Here is an 18202-nt window from a genome sequence, read left to right as displayed (position 1 = left end):
GTGATGCTAAGAGGGGGTAGTAGCAAAGCAGAAAAAACAGAGTTGCAGAGACCTAGAAAATCAGTACTACAGTTTACTACTACCTCTTTCATCTACCAGGTGAAAGGCCCTTAGCCTCGGTTCCTAAATCTGACAAATGGGAAGTTATATTTAACTTCCATACATGTAAAGGGAAGCCCTGAACAACTGTAAAATACCACATTGTCCTGGTAGAATTTTTCTCTTGGCCTTAGAAGAAAGTCTCCGCCCTGAAAGCAAGAATGAGGTCCTCTAAGGGGGGGCCTGTTCTGTTGGAGGGAGGAGGCGAAGTAATCATACAGAAAAGGCTCATCTGAGAGTGGAGAGAAGGCATTTTTGGCTGAGACTCGGTGACCTTGAGTTTTGATTTGGGTTTGCAAAAGGTCACACCCCTGCCTATCTCAGAAGCCCCAGCCCCAACCCTAGGACAGACCTCTGGTCCTCGGTTAGGAGCCTTTCACTGGCTCCTCTCACATGAGGCAAGCGCAGTCTCTCTCCATCCTATGGTGGCGTAGAAAAGAAAAAGACGCCCTCACCATATCCCCGTGAAGCCAGAGCACCCGCAAGGCAAACCTTACTAGGGAGGCAGGCCCTGGGCCTGCTCTTACCCCTGCATCAAAGCCACCCCGTATCCAGACTCCCGGGAGGCTAAAGCGCCCAGTTCCTGGGCGGAGATGGGCCTGCTGAGAGGGCTCCCCACCTGCCCGGAATCAGGCCTAATGGCGTGGGCTTTTCTTTTCACCGGCTTAGGCTGAACCCCTACCCCGACTCCACCCCACCCCATCATTAATAGCAAAGAAAGGATCCCGGCCATTTCCATTTCCTCTGCGGCTCAAGGGCCCTGTTGTTATTTAATCCCGCGGCCAACCCAGCAGCATCCTCGGCGCGGCCGGCTCCACCCATCCACCTGGCCAGTTATCAGACGCTCTCCCTTCCCGGGAGGGGAGTGGCGGCACCGAGTGGGGAGAAGAAAGCGTCTACAGCAAAGGGCTGAGGGTCTTCGGTGGAGGAGGCTCCTCAGGCCCGCGTCCTGCGAGGGCTGGAAAACGGACGAAGCGTGGAGAAGGGGACAGCCAGCTAGAGCGGCAGAGGGCGGGCGGACGGCTGGACAGTGCGGGCATTACACTGGGGCTGAGGGAGGAAGGGAAGCTGCGTGGCGAAGGCCAAGCCTCCTTTGGCGGAGTAGCCAGCATCGCCCCGGGGGGTACTGGAGCCGGAAGAGGCCTCAGCCCTGTCACTGTCCACACCCAAGCAGGGGGGAGGGGTGGTCTGCACTCACTCAAGAGAGGATCAGCCTCAAGAAAGAAACCAGATTCACTCAGCAACCCCACCCCACCCTTCTTTGATATGGACGATTGACATTTTCTTAGTTTTTGGTAAACGCAGCTTCAAGACACCTCCCTCCGACGTCCCTAGGCGCCACTGGTCTGGAGAAAGAGAAGGCCCCAACAGGGGTCCTTCCGTCCCTCACCCTCGGCCGCCTGCAGCGGGTAGAGATCCCCAGATGAGTCTGGGTGTCTTCCTTCCCTCAACCCCCCAGTTCTCGGCCTAGATCCGGAGGCCGCAGCGCCCCCCGCCTCCCAGCAACACTGACTGTTCTTGCCCAGGCCCGCAGTGGCGTGAAGGCGGCCTTTACCTCCTTTCGTTGGGTGGGAGGGGCTACAGCCCGCGCAGCTAAGCCAGCTGCGGCAGTCGCCGCCACCCTCCATTCACTTGAAAAAAAAAAAAAAAAAAGAGGCAACAACAACCTCCACCCGAACCTCCACCCCTCTTTGTAAAAGAACGACGGCCCCAGGAGGAGCGAGAGCCAACCCCAGCAGTCACGGGTTAAGTTCCTTTCCGGCCCCCCATTCATAAAAAAGGAGCGCAGCGCATGCGCGCGCGGGGGTCTCTTGTGCCCACCCATTCATAGAATCGCGGCCGGCGCGCGTGCGCACTGGAACTCCTTTCCCTCCCATTCATAAAAAAGCCATTTTCCCAGGCAGTGGTTGCTACATCGCCGCGGAGGCAGCGAGCGAAGCTGACAGTACCGGGCTGGCTCTGCGAAGCTCAGAGAACCGTGCCGGTTCTTCCCGCTGGCGTCTGCGAAAACAGCGGCGTCTGACCCGCTTGGGTTCAAGGATTTACACAGACGTGGAGCGATGCTTGTGACTCTGCGGCTTCTCAAAGTAAGTCCTTGGCCGGTTTCGGAATCCTCAACTGCCCCCTTGAGCCGCGACGCGTCTCCCCCTGCAGCCGGGGCAAATGGTGCGCTATTTCTAGGCGCGTTTCTGTGTTCTTTCCCATTCCCTGCGCCTCCTTCAGTCACTGCGGGGCACCGCAGTTCCCTGACGCCCTCGGCCTGGCCGGCACGGCGCCGGGACTGTTCACAGCCTGGCAGCACCGTTTCCGACCCCCGGGCATTGCCAAGAACGGCTTCCCCGCCCTGTGCCACTCGGGAAGCCCGGTGCGTGTCCCGGGAGTTTGCCTCTGGCCTGGTCTCTTTCCTCCTGCCGTCTCCCTTTCGGGTCGCTGGAACGAGCGGCTCTGGACTCGGCTGGGAGCCACCTCTCGGGTCCGGGGGGCGCCCTCGCCCTAGGCTTCTCGCCCAACCCCCGGTGCTGTGCCCACGGTGCCAGCTCTGCCATAGATCTCCCCAGCCCACTACAGCGGCCTATGCTCGACGTAGACTTTTCTTTACCCTTCGGAGCCGTGACGGACCAGGTTTCCTCCCCTTCTGCCTCCCCTTGAATGGTCAGTGCGGGACTGGTCCGGGCCTGGGCATTTCTGCTCCCTTTCCTTGGCGAGGCGGTTCCTCGCCGTCTGACCTTTGCTCCGCTGCCGCATTTTGTGCTGTGCAACCGCCTTTCGGTTGGCTTTCCCTTCCCCGGCCTCTGCAGAGCCTAAGGCTCCTCGGCCTCCCCCTGCCTCCTTATCCCCGGGCACCGACCGTGCCAGGCTCCGGGGCCCTTGGGGCCTCGCTGGGGCTGTGTTGGGGGCTGAAAATGCGTTTACATAACGCTGGGCGTGTGGGCTGGAGGAAGAGGTTGCGTGCGTAGGAGAGATAAGGCTCTTGCTTTCCCTCCGTCCTCCTTGGTGGTACCAGACTTGACATCACAGAGAAGACAGAAGGATAGAGACGGTACGTTCTGAAAATTCTGGATCTCCAAGACCACCGGGGCAATGAGGGAGGCAAGGGTGCGTTTGGCCAGCTAGGACGGCTGGAACTTGGCTCCATCAGGCCAGGGTTGTGCCCAGTTCCCCCTCCATGCAGACAATCAAAAAGCGTTTAGACAGTAGCTACTCTTGTGAAGAAAAGACGGCTTCTCAATTCTCTTTGATTGGGGGCTGGGGGCAGAGGGGGTGAGTGAGGAATCCTGAGGCGGAAAATGGTTGCATGGCTTGCAGGAATGGACAGGAGAGGTGATTTAGGCTGGATCGTGGGCAGAGGGGAGAGCTGCTGGCTGCCTCCTTCACCAGCTGCTGGATGGGCATCCATATTGCCAGGGCAAGAACAGGATGAGGCCTTGTCTGGCGCAGAAAGGCTCCTGGGAGCCCCCCCAGCGTGGTTAGGGCAAGGAAGGAAAGGTGTGTGTTTGATGGGGCGCCTGGACCCAGTAGCAATCCCCTCTTTCCTGCCTCCAAATCAGTGGCTGGATTCTCTCCAGCTTTGGGCAAGGATAGACACAGGTGGAGGCCAGAGAACCTGCCTAGGGGCTGGAACAGGCCTATGTGTGTCTGGTTAGCTGACCAAGGCTCACCAACCTTTTGACATGCCTCTCAGCGGATCCAAAGCTGGAAGGTAAAGGACTCAGAGCACTTGGGAAATGTGGTCTTATTAATCTCTCAATAAACTGGGTCTGGCTTGAGGCCCTACCCAATATTATAATGGTGGATTTCACAATGTTTAGAGTTCCCCTCATCTTCATGCAAATTGGAGCATAAACATCTGAAATTTCAGGGCTTTTTTTTTTCATGGTGTGGGTGTAGAGCAGCCTCTCTCTTTCTCTCCACCCCCCACCCCCCACCCCGCTTCTTGGCAGAAGAACGGGAAAGAAGTTGTAGAGATGTCCAGTGTGAAATTGCGTTTCCGCTCTTGGAAGGGTACTCTCTGAACAAGTCCCCACCATGGTGAGCAGTGCACACATTGACCAAAACTGAGCTGCATTTTGGTGGCAGATTTCTGAAATCTCCTTGATGGACAGCTTGGGTGAGGCTTTAAGGACATCTCTTGGCAATCTTCCTTTTCTGATTCCGAACTTGGGAGTAACTCCTTTTTGTTGAGTGTAAATGCTCTCCTGTCCTCAGCCCTCCTTTCCATCCCCATGACCATTTCCAGATTACTCTCCAAGAAGACAGCTTCTCTAAAACTTTAACGGTGGCTGATGGGATGAGACAACGTACAGAATAGACAGATTCCAGGCTAAAACATAGCAGAGCCTAGGGACTGGTGAGCATCTGGAGCTCATGGATGTCATTTTTGTCCTCGTCCTTCTAGAAGAGGTTAGAGAGATACAGTTCTTTGGAATTATACCCTCTGTCTAGTTTTCATATCCCTTACCCCAGCTCTGGTAAACTTGATAGTGCATGTGCCCAGAGGTTTGGCAGACTTTCTTGAAAAACAAATGGCACGGACTTTAGGTGAGTAGTTTTTCATTTAAAAATGAGAGGAAAACCGTCAGTACCTCTCACTGTGACCCTTGATACAAGTTCTGGGGTTTGATACTTTGGGATTGCCCCTGGGGACTTAGCTTCCAGTTCCTGATGCTGAAAAAGTCCCTTAGTGTGCTGTCTTCTAGCCCCCAGTTTTGGGCCCCCACAAGTGTTTTTCTTTCGTTGAAACATCCTGTTGGGTAGGGGTGGAATGTCAGTACCAAAGAAATCTAGGAAGGAGCCCCCTCTATTCAGAGAAGTTCAGTGTTTCAGTATTGAAAAATTAGGGTGTTTAATTTGGTTCTGAATCCAGAGACCCTGTCAACGACTAGGGTGGAGTTTCCCTTGTGATAACACGGGAACACATTCTTGCGCAAGCCTCTGTGGGGGTATAGATGAATAATTTTAGTTTGGGATGTTGACAACAGGGTTTTTAAGGAAGGGGAATGGCAAGAGTAGAGAAGATTCCATCTCATGGCCAACCTAGATCCTCCCCTGACAGAGGGAAAGCAGTGAGTCTTTGAAATATATTTTTACTCTTACAAAGGAGGTAGAGGAGAAGATGAAGAGCAACATACTGAAAGCTGTACTCCTGCAATCCAAGCTAGGGGCCCAGGCAGAGCAGCTGAGTGGCTAGGCAACCCCACTAAGCTTGGGCCTTTGTTTCCCCATCTGCAGAGCAGAGAAAACAGACTCCTCCCGAGGGGGCTTCAGGCTATGCTCTGCATTATTACTCAAGGAACCTTTCAGGAGGCCAGTATTAAGGGAGCCCCTTCCTGCACAGAAAGTACGGGGGTTGGATGATGTAAGAGGCGGAGTATTCTTGGCTCTCGGGGGTCTGGGGCCACCCTGCAGATCTGGACAGCTGACAAGGCTGGAGAATGCATCCGGGACATGTGGCTGGGTTTAAGAGTCTCCACCGTTCAGCTGTGATCACGATTGTTCTTTCCAAGGACAGACCCTAGTCAGTGGAGGAAGCAAGGACACTGGGGAGGGAGCACAGATGTGCTGGATGGAGCGGAGGAGGGAAGGGGCCCTTCTGGGGCAGGTGGCTCCTTCCTTGCAGAGTGGTTTGGTTTCCCTTGCCGAGAGTTCCACTCATCCCCACCCCAACTCCTCCTCTATTGAGAGAAAGGGGACATTTCCTGCCCCTATCCCAGGGGTAAGCTAAATCTATTATTCTAAGTTCATTTCTTGGTGGAGGGGGGTAAGACAAATAAAATGATCTTAGCCTCAGTAGGAGGGGGCTCTCCCTGGGATCTAGCTTTCTGGTCTCACCCCAAACCTTGACTTGGGCCAATAGTTGCCAAACTGCTCAGGGGGTAGTAGGCGCCTTCTGTCCCATTCTTTCGGACTCTTGGTTTTTTTAATCCGTTTAAGGGGATCTGGGCAGATAACACTTTTGGGGGTAATATAGTGAAGCTGAAATTTTAAGCTTTTTAAAATAGCCCAAAGCCAGAGTATAGCGGGACCCTTGCCTATCTGATAACTCAATATCCCCCTCTCCCACCCATCCTTGTGCTGGGGCTTTAGAGTTCAGCTGATTGGTTGTCAAAGAGGGAAGGGAAGAGGGTCAGGTACTGATAATTGGTGGTGGGGTAAGGCGATGAAAAGGCGGTGTTTTCCTTTGCTATCTCTTAACAGATTACCACCAGAGGTGAGCATCGGTAGTGCTGGCCCTTGGGGGGGTTGTGAAAGATTCTTTCTCAGACAAATCCGGCTTCCTAATGATTTGTTCTCCCACTAGGGCCATTCTCAGCTGAGATTGTCTTCCTCTGTAGGGTGCAGGGAGGGGCAAGTCCCTGGCTTCCCCTGCTTTCCTCCACCCCCACCTCCCATCAATAGTCTTTTTAAAGCAATAAGTCATCATTTGGTTGTTGCTTAATTAACTAAACTGGGATGTTGTCACAAAGAGCCAAGCGATGGTGGTAGGCAGGCTCTGCTGAGAGACCTTTATTCTGTGTTGTTAAAGGGTTAAACAACTTTCACTGAAAGAACTGCTGAGACTGAATGGAGCAGTAGAGAAACTGCCTATTCATTCAGAGCCTCCCTTGCCAGTTTGTCATTAGCCGACCCACAGTTCTCAAAGTACAGCTGTCAGGTTTTCCCAATATTTCCCAAATCCCTAGGGTAAGTCAAGGGGAGGGGGTGAGAGGTGGGACTAGGCATCCGGCTCAATTGTGTGGACATTTAACATGCCTCTCGATTCTTTTCAGCCAGCCAGTATTGAGCAGTCTGCAGCCTGATGCTTCCCCTCCCTGCCCCCTCCCGCCCCCGCATCAGGTACAAATGCGGTGTCAGACTGGCTGGCTCTGGGTTCCCAGACTGCCAAGCAGCAAATATGGGGCTGTGTGTGCTCTAGGGTTTTCAATATCCTGCTGATCAGTATTCTAGGACTCCCCTGACTTCCCCTTACCCTGGCTCCTCCTTCCCTTCCCCCACAGACCTGGACCAGAAGCCCCAACAGCACAGGTGCCCAAGGATCCTTAAGTTCGACTTTATGGGTAGGGGATTCCCTCCTTACCCCATGGTTTCCTTTTAGGGACTGTTTTGTAAAACTGAAATCATACCAATGAGACCCATTCAACTTCAAGAAATAAAAATGAAAATACTTAGTCTTTTTGTTTTGGGGGTGGTGTGAGGTGACAGAAGGGATGGCAGAGGAACTCAATGGAAGTGAAGATGCCTTGAGCTCTAAGCTTTCCTTTAAAGGCAGAGATTGCAAACCCCCAGCCTCTGCTCCCCACACTGAAAATTCCCCTAACTGGGGGTGAGTATGGTGTAAGCCAGGTCTGGCTTCATTTCTCTATATAAAGTGGGTTACTGCTTCCCCAAGGATGGCCTAAGGAGGTTCCCTGAAGGCTGGTGTAGACTGAGGAAGCTGGAGGAATTCGTGACTGTGAAAGTGATGGGCGTTCCCGTACCTCCATGCATCTCCCCAGAAGTTATGGGCGGCTTCTGCAAGTCTTAAGTTAGGGCTGTGTGGTTAAGGATGCAGCCTCTGGAGTCACACAGCCTGGGCTCAATCCTGGCCTCGTCCCTCGCTAACCCTGTTTTTGTGTTTCCATTTTTTCCTCTGCAAGGTGATTGTGAGGATTAAATGAAAACATCACTGAAGGCTCAGCACAGAGCCTGGCACCAAGAAAGTTTCATAAATACTAGCTGCTCCCATAATTATTATGTATTATTATTACAAGATTTGAGTGGAAGGAGAAGTTTGCTTCCCTCATGCTAATCCATATAAACTGTCACCTAAAACTTGATAGAGGCACTTTCTCTGGCTAAGTGCAGTGTTGGCTTTGCATCTCTGTCCAGCCTTCCAAATTGGCCATCAGTCTCTTCCAAACAGCCTAAATGAGGCAAAGCCTCCTCTTCTATTTATATTATAAATCTCTTCCTTCCTTACAGAGGAAGCAGAGAGTACATATTAAACTGCACTTAAGTTTGTCAGTGTTGCTTCAGTCTGGAGGATGGGTGTATCCTGATGAACACAGAGATTGATCTTTTAAACCAGTTGAGGGTTGGGTTTGGTTTATTTATTTAGAGACATCATTAGTTGTGCTGAAGCGTTATCAAAAAGGCAGCTCAGGAAGTTGTTTTTCGTTGTCAGTCAAATAAATTCACCAGAGGCTCTTAGAGGGCCCTCCTATGCTAATAGGGAGGCGAGGCCACAGGGCCCGAGGAGGTTTGAGCAGTTGAACAATGAGCTGGCCGTTCGTTTTTGCTGAGCTGGTGGCAGGAAGGAGTCCTACATCAGGGTTTTGATGGGAAAGATAAATTCTAGAATATGTCTGCTGGAGCCATCTTGGATGCTGCCGGTCCGAAGAGAGCTGAGTCATAGGCCAAGCTCCCACCCCCCATGTCTGGCCCCAGCTGCAGGCCCAGATGTTGACAGCTGCCTCTGGAGGGAGATGGGAGCCTGCTCATGCCAACATCCCCAGAGGCTGCAGGGGCTTCTCCCACCCTGACTTCCTGGTAGGACTTTTCCATGGATTGGGGAATCTGCCTGCTGATTCCAGGACCTATTCATTACCCTGAGCGTTGCCTGCACCTTTGCTTCACCCACAGGAAATGAGCTGTTGTTAAAGAACCCTGGTAATAGAGTTGGGGAAAGGAGAGTGTATAATCTGCTCGGGGGAAGGGAATACCTTTTCTTTTGTCCCCCTTTGGCACAGCAAGTCCCATTCCTGGTCTGGGAGACAGAAGCCCACTTACATGGGACAGTACGATCTTCAAACTGCCACTGACATTTTTTTGGCAGGATTCCTGAGTATTCCTGACCTGGACTTTTGGAATAAGAAGAGTCATGTTGTCTTTGTCCGAGTGTTGCAGGTTCTGGCTCAGCCACCTCTTGGCCTGTGCAGGAGACCCTTGTTCTGTGCCTCTGTCAGCATTTTCCATTCTTGATGCCTAGTCACACCTTTTTTCCAGGCACAATTCCCAGGGCTGGGAACTGGGACTCTAATCTTGGTCTCTTGATCCCAGAGACCTTTATTCTGGAAGCAAGGCCGTGAAGCCGCTACTCAAAATAATTTTATTGATGTCATGGTGGTGGCAAGGTTGAGGTAGCAGTCCCTGGAGGTGCTGCCTCATGACCAATCTGATCTTTGGAAAAACTCCTCTATGTCGATGCTCAGGTGACATTTCTCCCTCCCCACCCCCGGCACAGGAGGCATCTCTTGAGGAATGACTACTTCTTCATGACAGATACCTGACGTAACCTCTGCCACGAGGAAGTCTCCCGTTCAAAGGTGACACCCTGGTTTCATCTGAAGAGAACATGAGGCAGAAGGCAGACTTCCCTCCAGGGGCAGGGGTAGGGAACCTAGTCTGTAAAGAAATACCAGCTTCACTTCAGTAGACAGGACAGTGGGAGAAAAGCCAACAGTTCATGCCCTGTGTGAATGGGAAAGTTGACTGAGCATTGAACCTTGTAGAAAAAACTTAATGCCTTTTGCATTTAGCAATATAGATAATATACAGATGAGATCCTTGTGAATAACCCCCCACTCATCCCCTTCATGAACTTTCATCTAGAGCTAGCTCTTTATTTCAGGCAAGCTGGAAAGCATCCAAGGAAGCCCTTCTTTTCCCAACAATTTAACTGTTTCTGATCGCATGGTTGTCTCAAGTAGAATAATGCTGTGTGGCCCTAAATGCATTTTTTTTTTCTCACTCCTTACCATAGACGGGAGTCACTGGAATATTGGGATGGACCAGTTGTGTCCCAAGTCTGAAGAGATATGGGGTTAACTGGCTAACTGGAAGTGGACACCTGTCCACATCACCTTTGAGGCAAGATGAATACATCAGCAGGGTAGAATCAGATCTACTAAATAGAACATAATTAGTGTCTTGAAAAAGCATTTACCAAAACCTCACCCCATACCATATTAATCCAGTAATTTTTGATGTTGGTAAGACTAGCTTCCCATTCTCCCCCACCCCTCTACCACCCCTCCCCTCCATCCCCTGGGATTCTTAAGATTTGGGGTGGAATCTTCCCAGAGGCTAATCTTTCCCTGGGATTCCAAATCGTGTCCTCTTGGGCAGAGGTCTTGGCCTTCTGCTGTTATTTCTTTAAATTGATCTCCAGCCGAATTCCAAATGTAAAGGTCAGTAGGCAAGGAAATGGCACTTCTAATAGAAAACAATGTGCACTTTCTAAATTTGAACCAAGCCGTTTCCGCTCTTTGATTTAAGTGACTTCCTGGGGTTCCGTGTCAGGCACTGCAGTTGAATCTCTGGCCGGATTCCAACTTAAAATTGCACTCTCTCGGTGAAATTAGAAACTGATCCAGGGTTGGCTTAGCTATTCTAGTAAATAGCATTTAGGCTGAATGTTCAGCTCAGCACTTGGAAATGGGTGATGTGAGTGCCCCTTGAGAGGATTTCCCATCCGAGTTGTCAGAAGCTCACCTACCCAGGGGTTATTAGCCATTGGCGGTTGCTGCTATTAGAGGTAGTTGTAATAAGTTAATATCCTGGACCCTCAGGCACCAGATACAGCTCTTCCTTCTTGTCTTGTGAATATCTGAAATACAGGCTTTTGTTTCCTCAGCTGATAAACTCACAATGTCCTCAGCACCCAGCGCAATGCTCAGAGCATAGCACTTATTAGCCCTTAGGAGATCTTAGCTGTTACTCTCTGCAATGATGATAAATTATTGAGCACTTACTGTATGCCAGGTACTCAGTATGCATTTTCTCATTTAATCCTCACAAGAACCCATTTTACAGATGACAAAACTGAGGCATCAAGATTAAATAACTCATTCAAGGCAACACTGCTAGGTAAAGTTGAGAATTCGAACTTGGGTCTGATTCCAGATCCTCTGTTTGTAGCCATGGAGCTATATATCTTGAATAAGGAGCATGTTTCACAGAGATTACAAGAATGGACTTGGACTGCCCAGGTTCAGATCCTAGTTCTTCTAGTTTTGTTGTGACTTTGGGCAAATTATTTTGAACATTAGTTTTCCTTAACTATGTTTTAGGGTAATTGTGAAGAGTCAATGACTTAACGTTTATGGTGCTTAGAGTGCCCGGCATATATTAAGTGTTCGATAAGTGTTATTTCTGCCACTTACTATTGTATTGCCACTCTTAATTATCATCTAAGGCTTGGGAGATGGTGGAGGGTCCACTGGAGGAATGCAGTTCCTGCTTCCTTTGAGCTCCCAAGGATTTCATGGGGAGGTGTTGGCAGGCCATAACTGATGGCTGGAATCCGTTCTTTTCCTTTTTCCTCACCCCTCAGGGCCCCTAGAAGCCTGTTTCTTGGAGCCGTCCAGGACCTCCAGCCCTATGGAGCCCCCGATCCCACAGAGCGTCCCCTTGACACCCAGCTCGGTCATGGTCCAGCCCCTCCTTGACAGCCGTATGCCCCACAGCCGGCTCCAGCACCCACTCACCATCCTGCCCATCGACCAGATGAAGACCAGCCACGTGGAGAATGACTACATAGACAACCCTGGCCTGGCTCCCCCTGCCGGCCCCAAGCGGAGCCGGGGCGGGGCCTCCGAGCCAGCCGCGACGACGCCCGCCCGCTGCGACCAGGACGCCACCCACCACTGGATCTCCTTCAGCGGGCGCCCTAGCTCCGTGAGCAGCAGCAGCAGCACCTCCTCCGACCAGCGGCTCTTAGACCACATGGCGCCACCGCCTGTGGCCGACCAGGCTTCCCCGCGAGCTGTGCGCATCCAGCCCAAGGTCATCCACTGCAAGCCGCTGGACCTCAAGGGCCCAGCGGGTCCGCCAGAGCTGGACAAGCACTTCTTGCTGTGCGAGGCCTGCGGGAAGTGTAAGTGCAAGGAGTGTGCGTCCCCCAGGACGTTGCCCTCCTGCTGGGTCTGCAACCAGGAGTGCCTGTGCTCGGCCCAGACCCTGGTCAACTATGGCACGTGCATGTGCCTGGTGCAGGGCGTCTTCTACCACTGCACCAACGAGGACGATGAGGGCTCCTGTGCCGACCACCCCTGCTCCTGCTCCCGCTCAAACTGCTGCGCCCGGTGGTCCTTCATGGGAGCCCTCTCCCTGGTGCTGCCCTGCCTGCTCTGCTACCTGCCTGCCACGGGCTGCGTGAAGCTGGCCCAGCGCGGCTACGACCGCCTGCGCCGCCCCGGCTGCCGCTGCAAGCACACAAACAGTGTCATCTGCAAGGCGGCCGCTGGGGATGCCAAGGCCAGCGGGCCCGAAAAGCCTTTTTGACGCTTCGTGCCGAAGCCCCAGCACTCTCCCTGGTAACTTGGTTCCCTCTGACACCCGAGAAGATCACAGCAGCAAGGCCAGAGGCTTCAGCTTCCTGAGGCTGGCCTTGCTTATCTCCACTCCTGCCCCCTGCTTCGGAAGAAATGGACCACCATCACTCACCCACTCCCTCCTCCCCAGAAGGATGAAGAAGCACTTTGGGTTTTTTTTCAGGGTCCTGGAACTTTGTGTCAAACCGACAGCAGCAGGGGTGAGGTATGGTTTTCTTTTGGGGGTGGGGGTGGGAGTTTTCTTTTTCCGAAGACAGAACACAGATGTGGACGCATATCCGGAAGTTGCAGCTGCTTGAATGCCTTTCCAGTCCCTCCTTCTCCCTCCCTCTTTTCCATTCCCTTTGGCTCCAAAGGAGCTGGCTGTCTGGGAAGAATCGATACCTGAGTAGCCAGGAGGGTACCTTTGAAGAAGACCCTTGGAGTCGTGATTTCTGTCCCTTCTCCCCACTCTCCCCCACCTCACTCCGCCCTGGTTTGCCCCCAATGTCTTGGGGAAGGTGTAAAACACCCTGGCGATCCCTGATGTGTATATACTTGGGAGTGATGGGAGCCCACTGAGAATGAAGGACGGCCAGTGGGTCCAAGCCTGGGTCCTCCCTCTGCCTCCTCAGAGCCACAGGATGGATTTAGGAATTTAGGAGGCACTCCACAGTGCATTTCTCCTTTCCAGCTTCATCACTAACTCTTGGGGGTGTTCCACTCATAACACCATCCTTCGGTTCCTACCGAGACACAGACTCACCTGCCCACTACATGTCCTGAGTTCTGTGCCCAGATCCTGTCCAGAAATTTCTTGGGTAGAGAAGACCCAGGGCAGCCAATGCGAGACCAAATACCGTTTTGCCAATGAGTCTGAGGCTGTGGTCTCTGGATCCAGTCGTTTTTATAGAATAACTAAACCAGATGTTAACGGTGTTTTAAAAAATAATAATAAAACACTTGCTTCCTTTTGGGCCACCCCCAGGAAGGGCTGATTACAAAATCTGGGGGATGAGCAACCTCAAGGAACATGATTCCCCTCCCCACCAAGAAGAGGATTTTAACAGCAAAGAAGAGAAACATGGCACCTCCCTTTGGCAGAATGACAGTCTAGCCGAGCTGGGTTTGAGTTTCTTCTCTTCTGATTCTGCTGCTTGCTGTCATAGCCTTTCGTGTATAGTGATGTGTCTGTATCTTTAGTGTAAATAGCGAGATGATGAAAAAAGAGTCTATTTTAGTGTTAAGAAGCCCTGTGGGGGGGAGTCAGAAGAGTGTGGGTGGGGAAAAAAAAATTCTCCAGGGGCTTCTAGGGTTGAGCCCTGCTTTCGTGCATGGGCATGCCACCCTCCGACAGCCCCCAAAGACGTAGCAACCCTTTCTCTCAAGGTGCTAAAGGACTCAGAAAGTGCAGCATGTCCAGTGGGTAGGTACTTGTTGCATGAAAAAGCTGTAGTCTGTCTGGTCCTTCCTCCCCAGCTGTTGAATGGGGTTTTCGTTCTGTGTGGTATTTTGTCCCGGTCCCCCCCTTCATGAAAGGCAGTGGCCTGGGTCCGAAGAGCTCCCCCAGGTGAAACTGGAAGTGCATTATGATGACCATGGTAGCACTTCCCGGTTTGTTCTGTAGGAAAAAGAACTGCCTCCAGGACTGAGGCATGCACCCAATGCTTCTCAAGGACTTTTTTTTTTTACCCCTTCTTGAAGAGTAGTAGTAACACCTTATGATTTAGAATAAGTTAATTGTAACCATAGGTATTTATTGATCGGAGGAAGGGAGGGGAGGGTCTTATTTTAGGCATTATTTATGTACATTTGCTAGCTTGTAAAAGGCAAATATGAAATAGTGCATCTGCATTTTCTAAGGCTGATTCATATAGCTAGCCTTGCCACAGTCGTGATGGATGTATGGATGTTCTTGCACAAATCGGAGGGAACGGTAGAAAGAAAAAACACATTCAGCCAACCACTTATACTAATTGAATGTATCAGATGTGTACTGATGGGACTGGAGATGTTCTCCTCAGAATCGGTGTGCAGAAGTGAACCCAAAACCGAGAGCACAGCGTGCGATATGAGGGAGGAGGGGCTCCCCCCGAGCCTCCGTGGGAAACCAGACCCAGTGGCAAGTTGCTCTTGGATCTTGGAGGCCTACACACCCGTTCTGTGGAGAATTGATTTACATAAGCTGTGTATGCACACACACACCTACACACACCCGCACCGGCCCTCTACCTACAGAGACCCTGTTTCCTCACAAAGGGCCACCTTAACCCTGACTCTTTGTGTACATAGTTGTAAACACGGATTTTTCTGGGTTTGGGTTTGCTTTTTTTCTCTCCTCTTGCCCCTGTTTTGGCTTGTTCTTTTTGGTTTGTGTTTAACCTGCTAGGTGGATGTCTGCAGAACTCTCCCTGAGAGTCCCGCCTCAGTGTCCCGTGTGCTCCCTGGTAACAAGAAGGAGCGAAGCATCTTTGGTTCTCCCAGCTCTGTTGTGTAGTGATTCCTCGGCATGTTTTTCCCGGCTTCTTGGCAAAACAAAAGGAAAAAACTGGCTTGTCCGTGGACACGTGCTCAGAACCATGATGCATTTCTGTGGCTGTTTCTGGCTGGCTGCGTTTCCTGTCACCAACAGCTTGCTTGGCTGGATTATGATCCTTTTTGGAAAGTGCCACTTGGTTCCCACTTGTTTGACATGGGGCGGATGGTGGTTCTGCTTGGAACTGGGCACGGGGTCCACAAGCTTGTGTGCAGGACACTTCTGGGGCCCTTGGTTGTGGGTTTGTGAAGGCCAGCTCTCCAGCCAGCACCCTGGGAACAGGGTCTAGCATAGCAAAGCCCTTGCAGACAGATGTGAGGGCACAACCAAGGCTTCTCCGAGTTCCCGGCTGGAAGGGGGTGAAGACCAACCCCTGCTGTCGATCTGAGCCCCTTCACAGCTGATGGAGATGAGGACCACTTCATGTGATGGACGCACGCACAGTTCTTTCAGCATTGTGAAGTCTGCGCTGATCCCCACTGTACATTCAAGTGAGGCCCAGTTAGATGATGATTTGTCCGAGGTTGCACAATATGGAACGTGTTGATTTTTTTTTTACCAGAACCCAGATTACTCTCAACACGAAGCTTCATATTCTTCACCCACGCTGCTCCCATCTGGGCAGCACAACCCCACACTGTACAATTCACTAGGGTATCCCATCCTGCAAGCTTCACCGGCCTCCTGGCTCATGCCTTTGGTAAGCATTTTCACACCCTCTCTGCTTACTGTGACAGTCAGTGACAAATCTTGTGTTGCCAATTTTGCTGTGGGTAACTGCGTGCAGTGTCTTATCTTGCTTTCTCTTCTCACTGCCCCACAGTTTGGTTTCGTGTTACAAACAGAAAAGCTGAGGCCCCTCACCCCACCGCATTCCTACTTTATTTCCCCCCCTTCACTGTAGCCCCTTCTCACCCCACAACAAAAGTTACCACAGAAAGTTTCCTTTGTATAGAATATTTATTTTGAAGCTCTATTTTAATAGTATTTATTTTAGAAAGTCTACTATTGTAAGAGTTCTTCTGTTTGTGAAGAAAAAACAAGTTAAAAACTGAATGTACTGATCTAGAAAATATATATAAATATATATTGTTAAATATAAGCAGGACTGCCATTTCTCGTGTTTGTGTTCACACTCCTGACATCCTCACTCAAAAGTCTGTCAAAGAATACTCGGCCACAACAGCAAATGGAAATGCACTAAAACAAAAACCCTGATAAGGACTTGTATTCCTTAAGACTTGCGAGGACAAAGGGGCAGGAAGAGAGTGGTTTCCTTGGCCAATGCTGTCCCTTATCCTGGTCTCTAGAATGACTTGAGGACCACTGGAGGAAAGATTCACATTATGTTACAGAGTTGAATATTGCCAGATGCTGCGAAATCCTCTTCTCCCCAGGCAAGCCGTCCCCTAGGTGGGATGCATATGAAACACAGGTGCACAGCAAAGCACTAAGCCTGGGAAGAGGTAGAGGTGGGAAAGCAATCTGACCTAGTTCAATTTGCCAAAATTCTGCAGCTTTTTTCTCTTTTACCTTGGTGCCCCCAAAACGGATTATTATGCACATATGAACATACATGCTTCAAAAATGCCAGCAGAAAAGCCCTCAGTGATTCCCTTATTTCCACTAGATTGGTGGTTGCTGCACAAATCCAGTTCCTTTGACCTCTAAAACTTTCCACTTAATAACTTGTCCTGCTTCCCGTGTCCCAGCCTTACTAATATATTCAAACTTAACAGGAACTGAGACACTTTGAAGTTTCTATAGCTATGGAAACCTTTTCCATTACCATCATTCATATGCCAATCACAGATCACAACGAAAGTGGGACGTTATTTTGAACATGTGAAGATATGCCTCTTACTCTTTTCTGGAAGAAAATAATCAAAAGATGTTTCTGTTGATACCAGTAAATTGGGGGGTAAGGGGCAAGCAATGGAGGGATAGATGAGATCACTAGCTCTGGGTCCAATTCTTGGTCTCTGGGAATCACCAATTACAGCCTCTTCTGATCCTTTGTCAAAGCGTTGGGCTCCTCTCTTCAAGACATCCAAACACAGCCCAAGGTCACTGCCCAAGAAGGCACAAAAGAGGTTCTTCCAACGTGTGGTCTTGTCTGCTTAGAACTTATAAAATAAAGGTAGGGCCCCAGCCTCCCTCTCCATTGCCAGATCATGTGGTCTGTCCGTACACAATGGATGAAAGTTAGTGCTCCTAAGTTTTCCTTTCCTGACGAGGTAAGTAACTGGCACTCAGGGATGATTTTCTTTATAATCGGATCAGTCCCAATTAGTGTACACCAGGCTTTGATTTAGTCTTGGCTTTCCTGATTGGGACGTGTGTTGGTGGGGTGCAGGGCAGGCCTGCCACTGGTTTCACTTTAATCGTTTTGGTGTTTGGAGTGCCTAAAGCCTCACTCCCAAACGGGCTTCTTGGGAACCGACGCCTGTGTTATACGTGCCTCCTTGCTTTTCTTTACCCAATTGGTCCCAGATCCTTTCAGTTGACAATTATGAAATGGCTTTGGGGTAATAATAAAGGTTAGCATTATTGCATGGTTTCGTTTTGCCAGATGCTGAATATGCATTATCTTTTTTTCCAACAATAGTGCATAGCAGATACCATTGTTATTTCCCTCTTACAGATGCAGCAACAGGTTCAGAGAAGTTGCTCCATGCCCAATAAGTGTCAGGAAGACAGAATGAAAGATTAGCGATTCAGTTTGGGGAAGAAACAGGATGGACCAAATAAAAGGTTCTTCCAGTGATCAAATTTTCTAAAAGGGGAAAAAGCAGAACTTCAATCCTTTCACACCCATCACCCCTAGGAGGCCAACAAGCCTGGTGCTCAGCCTACAAATAAATGGTCTGGGGGTAGGGGGTGAGGGAGGCAGTCCTAGGGACTAGAACCCCCCTGGGGCAGCCTTGATCTCCGCCAAGGCCCCAGCCCACTCCTGCTGGGCAGCCCCCAGCCTGCCTCCCCTGCGTACCAGAACCTGCAACTTGAAATTAGCTTAACTTTCCAAAGTACATTTGTGAACTAGTCAAATGAATACAGGCGGACGGCTCCATGCTGGAGGTGTGTGCCAAATGAGAGCCAAGAGGACATGTTTAAGAGCCTTAAGTTTATTCATCGGAACTTTAATAAAACAATATGTCCATGGCCTGGGGAAGGTATAATTTTCATAATTTATGGGTCTCTGAGACAGGAAGAGAGCTCAGGGTTTTATTGTGTTTTGTAGGATAAATAGCATTCCAATTGTCTACATGATGTTCTT

At 50.6% G+C, this 18202-nt stretch overlaps 2 protein-coding genes across 3 annotated transcripts in view; one reads left to right on the top strand and one right to left on the bottom strand.

The window, feature by feature from the left end:
- The window catches only part of LOC119507776, a 387511-nt gene extending 379927 nt beyond the window's left edge, over positions 1-7584 (bottom strand). The window contains exons 1-3 of the mRNA XM_037800927.1: positions 7575-7584; positions 2826-2996; positions 2049-2661 (exon numbers count right to left, since the gene is read on the bottom strand). Of these exons, the coding sequence (XP_037656855.1) occupies positions 2049-2661; positions 2826-2996; positions 7575-7584 (794 nt within the window). The remainder of the gene's footprint in view (positions 1-2048; positions 2662-2825; positions 2997-7574) is intronic.
- On the top strand, positions 2011-16557 carry SPRY4 (sprouty RTK signaling antagonist 4). Of its 2 annotated transcripts, none has more exons than XM_037801460.1 (2): positions 2011-2186; positions 11411-16556. In XM_037801460.1, exon 2 carries the CDS (start codon positions 11458-11460, stop codon positions 12358-12360), a length of 903 nt encoding a protein of 300 aa, XP_037657388.1. In that variant the 5' UTR covers positions 2011-2186; positions 11411-11457; the 3' UTR covers positions 12361-16556. The 2 variants fall into 2 exon arrangements, with proteins under 2 accessions (XP_037657388.1, XP_037657389.1); XM_037801461.1 differs by lacking the exon at positions 2011-2186 and adding an exon at positions 2266-3139 and having other exon boundaries at positions 11411-16557.
- Positions 16558-18202: the final 1645 nt, after the last annotated feature.

The sequence above is a fragment of the Choloepus didactylus genome, chromosome 13 (assembly GCF_015220235.1).
Source record: "Choloepus didactylus isolate mChoDid1 chromosome 13, mChoDid1.pri, whole genome shotgun sequence".
NCBI lineage: Eukaryota > Metazoa > Chordata > Mammalia > Pilosa > Megalonychidae > Choloepus > Choloepus didactylus.
Note: the sequence above shows the minus strand (reverse complement) of the source record. Positions and strands in the feature narration are given on the sequence as shown.

Coding starts and splice junctions, on each gene's coding strand:
- SPRY4 (XM_037801461.1), top strand. CDS start 11,458: ATGGAGCCCCCGATCCCACAGAGCGTCCCCTTGACACCCAGCTCGGTC.